Source organism: Podarcis tiliguerta (genome assembly GCF_965153285.1).
Source record: "Podarcis tiliguerta genome assembly, chromosome: 6".
NCBI lineage: Eukaryota > Metazoa > Chordata > Lepidosauria > Squamata > Lacertidae > Podarcis > Podarcis tiliguerta.
The window spans coordinates 93,116,182-93,128,459 of record NC_139539.1 but is presented as its reverse complement, the minus strand read 5'-3'; the positions used below and the strand labels follow the sequence as shown (position 1 = coordinate 93,128,459).

Here is a 12,278-nt window from a genome sequence, read left to right as displayed (position 1 = left end):
CCAGTGTGAGGGTATATGAACAGTATCACTTCGTCTACTTTCATTTTTTTTAAAAATGCTTTGTGGGTGGAATAAATAATCATTTTTCTGATCCTTAATGAAGCCCAAAATCTGTAGTCAGAGGGTGAGGCAGGTTCCTCACTATGTGCCATGGTGGGACTGTGGCTCTGAATGTATGTTTTTCAAATGTTGTGAAATACATGTGGCTTTCCTATGTGAAAATACCTGCCATGGCAGATACAGTTTGCAGATCTTCCTTTTGACCTTGCCCCAACCCTCTCTGCGTATGGTGTTCCTTCCCATACTACCCGCACGTACTTGTTTTGATGGGAAAGTGTTTATTTGAGCTTGTGTACCTCAGGGAAAGCTGAACTTGGCCTCCAGCGTAGGAATTCCAGAATGCAAAGAAGGTGATAAAGATGAGCTGGCAATTCTTTTCACTTGTTTGCCAGTTGGCAAAACCTTCTCTGAGGCTTTATGTTTGAGTCAAGTTGAAGGGGGGGAGAGAGAAGGAACGTATCAGTACAACAGAAAACCTGATCATAGAATCATAGAATCATAGAACTATAGAGTTGGAAGGGACCCTGAGGATCATCTTGATCCTTCTGCTGTAACCAGCAGAAGATATAGGCAGCCTTAGTGATAAGTGTGCTTGTGTGCTTCGGAACTCTTGCCTTCCCTTCCACCCGCCCACAGCCCTGCTTTAACTTCATGGCAAGGACAACACATGTCCTTCTCCTCCTGTAGGGCAACTCAATTAAGTTAAACATAATGTGTTTGTTGTTGTTTAGTCGTTCAGTCGTGTCCGACTCTTCGTGACCCCATGGACCAGAGCACGCCAGGCACTTCTGTCTTCCACTGCCACCCGCAGTTTGGTCAGATTCATGTTTGTAGCTTCGAGAACGCTGTCTAACCATCTCATCCTCTGTCGTCCCCTTCTCCTTGTGCCCTCCATCTTTCCCAACATCAGGGTCTTTTCCAGTGAGTCTTCTCTTCTCATGAGGTGGCCAAAGTATTGGAGCCTCAGCTTCACGATCTGTCCTTCCAGTGAGCACTCAGGGCTGATTTCCTTAAGAATGGATGCATTTGATCTTCTTGCAGTCCATGGGACTCTCAAGAGTCTCCTCCAGCACCATAATTCAAAAGCGTCAATTCTTCGGCGATCAGCCTTCTTTATGGTCCAGCTCTCACTTCCATACATCACTACTGGGAAAACCATAGCTTTTACTATACGGACCTTTGTTGGCAAGGTGATGTCTCTACTTTTTAGAATGCTATCTAGGTTTGCCATTGCTTTCCTCCCAAGAAGCAGGCGTCTCTTAATTTCGTGGCTGCTGTCACCATCTGCAGTGATCATGGAACCCAAGAAAGTAAAATCTCTCACTGCTTCCATTTCCTCCCCTTCTATTTGCCAAGAGGTGATGGAACCAGTGGCCATGATCTTCGTTTTTTTGATGTTGAGCTTCAGACCATATTTTGCGCTCTCCTCTTTCACCCTCAATAAAAGGTTTTTTAATTCCTCCTCACTTTCTGCCATCAAGGTTGTGTCATCTGCATATCTGAGGTTGTTGATATTTCTTCCAGCAATCTTAATTCCAGCTAGGGATTCATCCAGCCCAGCCTTTCGCATGATGAATTCTGCATATAAGTTAAATAAGCAGGGAGACAAAATACAGCCTTGTCGTACTCCTTTCCCAATTTTGAACCAATCAGTTGTTCCATATCCAGTTCTAACTGTAGCTTCTTGTCCCACATAGAGATTTCTCAGGAGACAGATGAGGTGATCAGGCACTCCCATTTCTTTAAGAACTTGCCATAGTTTGCTGTGATCGACACAGTCAAAGGCTTTTGCATAGTCAATGAAGCAGAAGTCTTTCTGGAACTCTCTAGCTTTCTCCATAATCCAGCGCATGTTTGCAATTTGGTCTCTGGTTCCCCTGCCTCTTCTAAATCCAGCTTGCACTTCTGGGAGTTCTCGGTCCACATACTGCTTGAGCCTTCCTTGAAGAATTTTAAGCATAACCTTGCTAGCGTGTGAAATGAGTGCAATTGTGCGGTAGTTGGAGCATTCTTTAGCACTGCCCTTCTTTGGGATTGGGATGTAGACTGACCTTCTCCAATCTTCTGGCCACTGCTGAGTTTTCCAAACTTGCTGGCATATTGAGTGTAGCACCTTAACAGCATCATCTTTTAAAATTTTAAATAGTTCAGCTGGAATGCCATCACTTCCACTGGCCTTGTTATTTGCAATGCTTTCTAAGGCCCATTTGACTTCACTCTCCAGGATGTCTGGCTCAAGGTCAGCAACCACACTACCTGGGGTGTACGAGACATCCATATCTTTCTGGTATAATTCCTCTGTGTATTCTTGCCACCTCTTCTTGATGTCTTCTGCTTCTGTTAGGTCCTTACCACTTTTGTCCTTTATTATGGTAATCTTTGAACGAAATGTTCCTTTCATATCTCCAATTTTCTTGAACAGATCTCTGGTTCTTCCCATTCTGTTGTTTTCCTCTATTTCTTTGCATTGCTCATTTAAGAAGGCCTTCTTGTCTCTCCTTGCTATTTTTTGGAATTCTGCATTCAATTTCCTGTATCTTTCTCTATCTCCCTCGCATTTTGCTTGCCTTCTCTCCTCCGCTATTTGTAAGGCCTCATTGGACAACCACTTTGCTTTCTTGCATTTCCTTTTCATTGGGATGGTTTTCGTTGCTGCCTCCTGTATAATGTTTCGAGCTTCCATCCATAGTTCTTCAGGCACTCTGTCCAGCAATTCTAAATCCTTAAACCTGTTCCTCACTTCCACTGTGTATTCATAGGGGATTTGGTTTAGATTGTATCTTACCGGCCCAGTGGTTTTTCCTACTTTCTTCAGTTTAAGCTTGAATTTTGCTATAAGAAGCTGATGATCTGAGCCACAGTCAGCTCCAGGTCTTGTTTTTGCTGACTGTATAGAGCTTCTCCATCTTTGGCTGCAGAGAATATAATCAATCTGATTTCGATGCTGCCCATCTGGTGATGTCCATGTGTAGAGTCGTCTCTTGTGTTGTTGGAAAAGAGTGTTTGTGATGACCAGCTTGTTCTCTTGACAGAACTCTATTAGCCTTTGCCCTGCTTCATTTTGAATTCCAAGACCAAATTTGCCAGTTGTTCCTTTTATCTCTTGATTCCCTACTTTAGCATTCCAATCCCCTATAATGAGAAGAACATCCTTCTTTGGTGTCACTTCTATAAGCTGTTGTAAGTCTTCATAGAATTGGTCAATTTCAGTTTCTTCAGCACCAGTAGTTGGTGCATAAACTTGGATTACTGTGATGTTAAAAGGTCTGCCTTGGATTCGTATCGAGATCATTCTATCATTTTTGAGATTGCATCCCAGTACAGCTTTTGCCACTCTTTTGTTGACTATGAGGGCCACTCCATTTCTTTTACGGGTTTCTTGCCCACAGTAGTAGATATGATAGTCATCCGAACTGAATTCGCCCATTCCCGTCCATTTTAGTTCACTGATGCCCAGGATGTCAATGTTTATTCTTGCCATCTCATTTTTGACCACATCCAACTTACCCAGGTTCATGGTTCTTACATTCCAGGTTCCTATGCAATATTTTTCTTTACAGCATTGGACTTTCCTTTCGCTTCCATGCATATCCGCAACTGAGCGTCCTTTCGGCTTTGGCCCAGCCGCTTCATCAGCTCTGGATCTACTTGTACTTGTCCTCCGCTCTTCCCCAGTAGCATGTTGGACGCCTTCCGACCTGAGGGGCTCATCTTCCAGCGTCATAACTTTTATATACCTGTTGTCTTTGTCCATGGAGTTTTCTTGGCAGGGATACTGGAGTGGCTTGCCGATTCCTACTCCAGGTGGATCACGTTTGGTCCAAACTCTCCACTATGACCTGTTCATCTTGGGTGCCCTGCTCGGCATAGTTCATAGCTTCTCTGAGTTCTTCAAGCCCCTTCGCCACGGCAAGGCAGTGATCCATGAAGGAGAAACATAATGTAGCCTACCTTGATTTCAGCAAGGCATTTGACAAGGTGCCCCATGATATTCTTGTAAAGAAGCTGGTAAAATGCGGTCTTGACTATGCTACCACTCAGTGGATTTGTAACTGGCTGACTGACCGGACCCAAAGGGTGCTCATCAATGGTTCCTCTTCATCCTGGAGAAGAGTGACTAGTGGGGTGCCACAGGGTTCTGTCTTGGGCCCGGTCTTATTCAACATCTTTATCAACGACTTGGATGATGGACTCAAGGGCATCCTGATCAAATTTGCAGATGACACCAAACTGGGAGGGGTGGCTAACACCCCAGAGGACAGGATCACACTTCAAAATGACCTTGACAGATTAGAGAACTGGGCCAAAACAAACAAGATGAATTTTAACAGGGAGAAATGTAAAGTATTGCACTTGGGCAAAAAAAAAAAAATGAGAGGCACAAATACAAGATGGGTGACACCTGGCTTGAGAGCAGTACATGTGAAAAGGATCTAGGAGTCTTGGTTGACCACAAACTTGATATGAGCCAACAGTGTGACGCGGCAGCTAAAAAAGCCAATGCAATTCTGGGCTGCATCAATAGGAGTATAGCATCTACATCAAGGGAAGTAATAGTGCCACTGTATTCTGCTCTGGTCAGACCTCACCTGGAGTACTGTGTCCAGTTCTGGGCACCACAGTTCAAGAAGGACACTGACAAACTGGAACGTGTCCAGAGGAGGGCAACCAAAATGGTCAAAGGCCTGGAAACGATGCCTTATGAGGAACGGCTAAGGGAGCTGGGCATGTTTAGCCTGGAGAAGAGGAGGTTAAGGGGTGTCTGACAGTGGAATTTGCTGCCAAGGAGTGTGGTGGAGTCTCCTTCTTTGGAGGTCTTTAAGCAGAGGATTGACAACCATATGTCAGGAGTGCTCTGATGGTGTTTCCTGCTTGGCAGGGGGTTGGACTTGATGGCCCTTGTGGTCTTTTCCAACTCAATGATTCTATGATTCTATGATATATGCATGCACTTGCTTGCTTTATTTTTGTTCTTTGAAGGTCTCTTCTCCCCCTGCGACAGCTGACTTGAGAGTCATGGAACATTTAGGTCCTTGGGTGTCCAGAGGCAAGTGACTAGTACCATCGGTAGGAATTTGAAATTTTTTGCTGGGTGAAAATTCCTCACTTAAGATAACTGAAAGGCCCATTCGAAGAAGGAGAGTCACCATATTTTAAGCACTGAAAAGTAAACAGCATTTTTTTTAAAAAAAAATCCACTTATTTACTTCTGTAGCAACCTCCTCTTTTTTTGCCTTTTCCTCAACACACTCCAACATTTATCTAGAATGATACTACCAAAACCATTTGGTTCAAAATTGGGAAAGGAGTACGGCAAGGCTGTATATTGTCTCCCTGCTTATTTAACTTATATGCAGAATTCATCATGTGAAAGGCTGGGCTGGATGAATCCCAAGCTGGAATTAAGATTGCCGGAAGAAATATCAACAACCTCAGATACGCAGATGACACAACCTTGATGGCAGAAAGTGAGGAGGAATTAAAGAACCTTTTAATGAGGGTGAAAGAGGAGAGCGCAAAATATGGTCTGAAGCTCAACATCAAAAAAACGAAGCTCATGGCCACTGGTCCCATCACCTCCTGGCAAATAGAAGGGGAAGAAATGGAGGTAGTGAGAGATTTTACTTTCTTGGGCTCCACGATTACTGCAGATTGTGACAGCAGCCACGAAATTAAAAGACGCCTGCTCCTTGGGAGAAAGGCAATGGCAAACTTAGACAGTATCTTAAAAAGCAGAGACATCACCTTGCCAACAAAGGTCCGTATAGTTAAAGCCATGGTTTTCCCAGTAGTGATGTATGGAAGTGAGAGCTGGACCATAAAGAAGGCTGATCGCCGAAGAATTGATGCTTTTGAATTATGGTGCTGGAGGAGACTCTTGAGAGTCCCATGGACTGCAAAAAGATCAAACGAATCCATTCTTCAGGAAATCAGCCCTGAGTGCTCACTGGAAGGACAGATCATGAAGCTGAAGCTCCAGTGCTTTGGCCACCTCATGAGAAGAGAAGACTCCCTGGAAAAGACCCTGATGTTGGGAAAGATTGAGGGCACAAGGAGAAGGGGACGACAGAGGATGAGATGGTTGGGCGGTGTTCTCGAAGCTGCCAGCATGAGTTTGACCAAACTGCGGGAGGCAGTGGAAGACAGGAGGGCCTGGCGTGTTCTGGTCCATGGGGTCACGAAGAGTCGGACACGACTAAATGACTAAACAACAACAACAACAACCAAAACCATCCGTGTGTCCCGTCTCTCTAGGACCATGGGATGCCTGTCTGTCTAAGAGGATAAGAAGAGCCCTCCTGCCTTAACCCACCTAGTCCAGCATCCTGCTTTCACTGGGGCCAACCAGGTGCTTCTGGGAAGCCCACAAAGCAGGGCAGCCCTCTGCTCTTCAGAGGCAAAACCACCTCCAAGACTGGGGGGAGCACACAGCTATCGTGGCTGGCATCCATCCTCCATGAATTTGCCCAAAACCCTTTCAAAGACATCCAAGTTGGTGGTCATTGCTACATCTGGTTTCCTCGAGTCTTTGTGCTGGATCCCTATCCCTTCCTGTGCACATTTCTTGTCTTAAAGCTTTTTAGTGACCTGGGCTGACCTTATTTTTCTATCCATGTTTACCATTCTGGTTCTTGTTGGTTGAGAGAGATAGGAACACCCATTTGTATGTAGTGTCTCCCCAGAAGATCCATTCTTCAGTACAAGGTAGTAAGTAAATTTTTATTTATACCCCACCCTCCCTGGCCAAGACCAGGCTCAGGGCTGCTAACATCAAATATCAAATACATTAAAACACAATCAAACAATTGATTAAAATACAGCTTAAAAATTAGAATCAGGATAAAATTAAATGACTGCCCATGAATTGCAACCATAGTGGTCAGGAACCTCGAGTGTTCATCAGGGCCAGCTACCCAGGTTGGTCCCACATGAGCCGATAAAAGGGCCAAAGAGGTAACTAACAGGGTCCCATGGGGGGGAGGTCAAACTGGGCCCAGACCAAAGGCTAGGCAGAACAGCTCCATCTTGCGGGCCCTGCGGAAGGATGTCAAGTCCTGCAGGGCCCTGGTCTCCTGCGGTAGAGCATTCCATCAGGCTGGGGCCAAACTGGAAGAATAAGATGTGAACCTGTTCAGAATCTGGAACTGCAGGTGCTTCTGGGGCAGAAGATGAGGGCCTTTTCACCTCCCTCTCGCCTTGCACCCTAAAGGTCCTGGATCCAGTAAAAACATCACACACTCCAATAACGTGGGTGAGGGGAGGTCTGTGCAGTTGCCATTTTGTTGTACTTACAGCAGAAGACCTCTGCTTTACATCCTGAAAAATGTTGCCATTGTAACTGTGTAGCTTGTCGCTCAAAGTCTGACTTAGAAGAGATTGAACAGAGTATGTTTTTCTCTCCCCCTCCCACCCCTTCTCTCTCCTCTCTCTCTCTCTCTCTCTCTGTCTCTGTCTTTTAGAGAGACAGGGAACCTCTGTGGAGATTGTGCTGAAGATGGGACATTCAGCCAATACGTACATGAGGCCTCCTCGCCTCGGATCTGTGATTCTTCTGGCTACTGGACTCCAGAAGAAGCAGTAGGTAAAGTTCCCAGCCCTTCTTCCTGTCAGATGGGAGCTAGAGATAACCTTGTCTGTTTCATTTTCCTTTTCTTTAAAAAAAGGTCTATCCTCCATGTTTCAGACATTCATTTAGGATAGTTTTGCAGCCCTAAATACACACAAACATAAATCTCGCCTCTTCATATAGGCAGAAGCCTATTAATGTTTGTATCTGCTTCTGTAATCGTGGACAGATGCTCACACCTTCTAATGCTGGCACAGATATTTGGTTTTTGCCTCCTCATTTTGGTCCAGCCCTGGTCCTTGTATGCAGTCCTACCCCTAAGCTTGTGAGCTGCCCAGCTCACCCAATTCTCCCCTGTTCTGTTTTTCTTTAAGGGCCTCCAGATGTGGACCAGCCCTGTGAGCCCAGCTTGCAGGCTTGGAGCCCTGAGTTCAATCTGTTCAACGTGAGCATGACCACCCCTTGCCCTCAGCCTCTCGGTTGCATCTTGGAGCTGCACTTTCTGCATCCCGTTTACCCGGAGTCTCTAATGGTATGGACAACCTACTTCTCTACGGACTCCCCCAAGGCTCTGTCGGACATTGAGATCCTGACAGAGCACGGGGACTCTGTACACCTGGGGCCCATGGACACTTTTTGTGACATCCCCCTCACGGTTAAACTCAACCTTAACAAGAAGGTGTCTGGCGTAAAGATCTACACGTTTGATGAGCAGATGGAGATCGATGCTGCACTTCTGATATCCATGCCACAGAGCCCGCTCTGTTCCAACTGCAAACCTGTAAGGTACAGGGTTCTCCGGGACCCCCCGTTTCTGGATGGATCCCCAGCGATGGTGACGCAGCCGGGACGAAAGTTTACTGACATGTGAGTGAAAGGTGTTAGTGTTCAGGAACGTTCTCTTAGCTGCTGGTTCCTCAGGGACATACCTTTCCCTTTTAAAAGCTTAAATTAGACTAGCTTTTTCCGCTATGAGGGGAAACATGCAGGAAGTATTCTGCCCAGTTGCTAAGCTGAAGCCACTTGCTGGTTTGGGTGTCTTAGCCAGTGAATACAAAAGCAATGGGATGATTGACAAGCAAGCGGTGTTTCGAAAATAGCCGTATGCTAGTGTTCACCCTGTTAAGAAGTGGTTCTCAAGCTTTCTTCTCTGGGCCACACTTTGAGAGTAACAATTTGCTGGTGCCATACCAAATTTTACATTGTAAAGAAATACATTGGCAAACTAAAAACAGCAACTCATAGCAGTGCTTGATTTTGGAAATATTTTTATCAGTATTCTGCAAAAAAGAAGATAATCTACTATGCTATACTGAAATTATTAAATGTTTCTTTAATTGTCCTTGAACTTTCCTGCCACCCTTGCCACCCGCTCCTGCCACACCGGTTTGGTGTGCTACAGCCTTTGGGAACCACTGCTGTAAATTAAAGAGCCCCTGTCGGATAATAAGAGGGAAGGCCCTGGAATCTGGTGCTCCGTTAGCTGCCTATCCTTAGCATACATGGGAAACTCAGCTTAGGAAGAGGCAGGAAAGTATTTTGTCTTAAGTTTTGACTTCTGTTTGCTTCTGCAGGGAAGTGATGGCAGGCCAGCTGTATCGCTACCAAGTGCAGGCTGTGGCTGGAGCTGCTGTAGGCGAAGCCTCGCCTCCTCTGTTCCACATCCATGGCTCTCCCTATTGCGGGGATGGCAAAGTAAGCAGGTGAGGAGCCCTGAGATCTGGAAATGCTGAGCTTTCTTTCTTTTACTCACCCCATTTTAACTGAGCCAGCAATTGCAGTCTCATCTATCAAAGTGTTCCTGATCTGTATTATTAAGTGACATGCTGAACCTCTTCTCTTAATTCCACAAAGTCTTCTGCTTTCATATTCCATTTTCCTAGACACCCACAACAACTCTTGGTTTTGTCTTGGATAGCCTTGCTTTTAGGAATTGCAGACGGGAGGTGGATGAGCGTTCAGATGCACACCTGAATGCATCTCCAAACAAAGATGCCATCAGTTGCTTTTAGGGATACTGCTGCCACCTGTCACTTATTACTTTCATCCTCATTCTTATACGCCTAGATAGCCTGTGGAAGAGTTTGCAGAGCCAGAGAAATTAGATTAGATCGAACCTAAATCGTTTCTGTGGAAGTGGATTCTATGAAATTGTCTGCATCAGTGGAGAATAACTTCTTTGTGGGGCTGCTGTGAAAGACCTTCTTGGGGCAGGGAATGGGAGGGTGTGTGAAACCTAAAATCCCAAACCCCTCAAGAATAGTCTTATCTCAGGGGTCCCCTTGTGGGGATGAGCTCACTTTCCTTCCCCTTTAATATTTAAAATTAATAATAGTTTTGTTCATTTATGTACTTGTCCTGCAGCTTTCAGGATTGTGGGCTGACCCCTTTCAATCAATCAATCAATCAATCAATTCACTACCATTTATATCCCATTTTTCTATTGTGAGTGTTTTCGTCCCACCAAAAGGCCTAGTTTCCTATTACCTTGGAGGGAGCGAGACACCAAGAGATAGGGGCCAGGAGAATGTAAAGCTCTGGAAGGAGCACAAATGGAAAGGAGAGAGATAAACAGGAATAATGAAGTGCAAGCATATAAAAGTATGCAGCAGAAATTTAAATTGAACGTGATAAGGGAATGCTAGCCAGTTCAAAGAGAGCAGATGAGAAGGAACATGGTCCTATATATTAACAAGAAAGATGAGCTGTGGAGTGAAAAATAGACACCCATTTTGGAATAAAGAAAGACCAACCAGAAAGGCCTAACAAAATTTAATGCCTAGATAAAAATAAGAGAAAAAACGAGTTTTAACAGATTTTTAAAAATAAAAAGATCCTAACTGTAAAACAAAAAAGCAGAAGTAAAAAAATTGCACCGTTTTGTTTTTTTACATTCCTTCTCATGGCAGCAAAAATATAATGCAAGCTGATAAGATTTCATCAGTGGCTGCACAACATAATGGAGAAGCTGTTGTAAAGGATTAGAAAATGTTAAAGTATATGAAGCTCTTGGTCCATGTTAAAATGCTTTATAAGTGCAAAGTATTATTATTTTCTTAGAAGTCTTGCAGAGGAATGTGATGATGGAGATCTAATAGAAGGAGATGGTTGCTCTCGAACCTGCAAAAAAGAAAAGGGATTCCACTGTGTTGGTGAGTTTAGAAAAGCTTGTCTGTTCTTTGTTGTTGTTGTTTTAAAAAATAACTGTTCATTTTGTTCAGTTTCTTTGTGGGGTGGTGGGAGGGAGAGGACTAAAAATTAAAACACAGAATCACATTGTCGTATCTTTGCCTTATTTGTCTGCACTCTTCCGAATCCAGTATTTGAGGTTTAACAGAACCTGGAAATTTATTTCTGCAGGTGAAGAAGCTTGGGAACCATGGGGCAGGGCTTCATTTGTCCCAGGGACTACCTCAAGGCCCTGCTAGCTATTTGTACCTCTGAATCCGTATGATTGAGGCTGGATCTCTATCGATAGGACTGCAGAACTGGGGGAGAAATTGATATTTGCCAATCTATTTTCAAGTACTATTTTTAGGGTGCAAGAATGTCTTAGGAATCCATGCTTAGAGAGCAGCATGGGGCACAGACTCCTAGAGAGGTTCAGCCAATTTGCTGTGCAAATGTCAGTTTATTGTTTTACAGGCTCTTGCAGATGCTAGAGGACATTACATTTTTTGTGCGCTGAGAAATCTAGGAAAGATCTTGATTCCTAAACAGTTGGTGGAAATAGCCAGGGATTTAGACATTGGAGATATCTGAGGACGCTCCAGTAACTGGTGACATAATACTTAGTGACAGTCACCAGCATAATTGCACCTGGTGACTGTGTTTGACAGTATAAAAACAAGCAAGAGAGGGTGGACAGACTCAGTTGAGGGGGGCAAAGTATTACTCAAACATAATGGCAGGCCAGAAGTGTGAGTTCAATCAATTAATTAATTAACTTTCTATATCACCCATCATCTGGCGATCACAGGGCAACTTGCACTATAATAATGCAAAAACACATACTAATACATAACAATATCGTTCCAGTATTATTATGGAGGGCTCTTTGTAAGACTCCATGAAGACAGTACTGGGGGGGGGGTGGACTGGTCAGTGCATTTATGAATTGAGTACCATGCATAAATGAACACAAAGAGAGAGAGAAAAAAGATTCTCAAGAAAATTCATTTGTTTAAAGAATAGCAGATTTTTAGTACTTTCATATCTTCCCAGGCTCTTCCCCTTTATGAAAAATTTAGACCCCTACAGGGACAGGACTCTGGCTTGGATCTTTTCACTCCATTATCTCTCTATCATTTCTTGCTGAGCACACTGTGGGCATTGGTGGGCAGTTTTTATTTCGTTCATTCGTTCATTCATTCATTCATTTTTATACCGCCCTTCATCCATAGATCTCAGGGTGGCTCATCACATAAAAATACTGTTTTGGTATGCTAGTCTATTGGGGACAATGATATTGCTTTCTCAGTGTGGCCTGAATTAGGGGCTGCAATCTCTGGGGGTTCTACCTCAGTTGTTGGGAGTCTTGAATTCCAGTAGCCCCCAGTTTTTGTTTTTTGGGGGGTTCAGTTTCAGGGCCCAGAGCTTGTACTTCTGCAGGTGGTGCTGCTGTGGGTGGTCCCCACCTCCCTGTCAGAAT

General features: G+C 44.3%; 1 protein-coding gene across 1 annotated transcript in view; it reads left to right on the top strand.

The window, feature by feature from the left end:
* PAPPA2 (pappalysin 2) overlaps positions 1-12,278 on the top strand; it is a 128,570-nt gene that overhangs the window by 45,362 nt on the left and 70,930 nt on the right. Inside the window, exons 6-9 of the mRNA XM_083446232.1 lie at positions 7,521-7,642; positions 8,002-8,494; positions 9,202-9,330; positions 10,688-10,779. Coding sequence (XP_083302358.1) covers positions 7,521-7,642; positions 8,002-8,494; positions 9,202-9,330; positions 10,688-10,779 — 836 coding nt within the window. The remainder of the gene's footprint in view (positions 1-7,520; positions 7,643-8,001; positions 8,495-9,201; positions 9,331-10,687; positions 10,780-12,278) is intronic.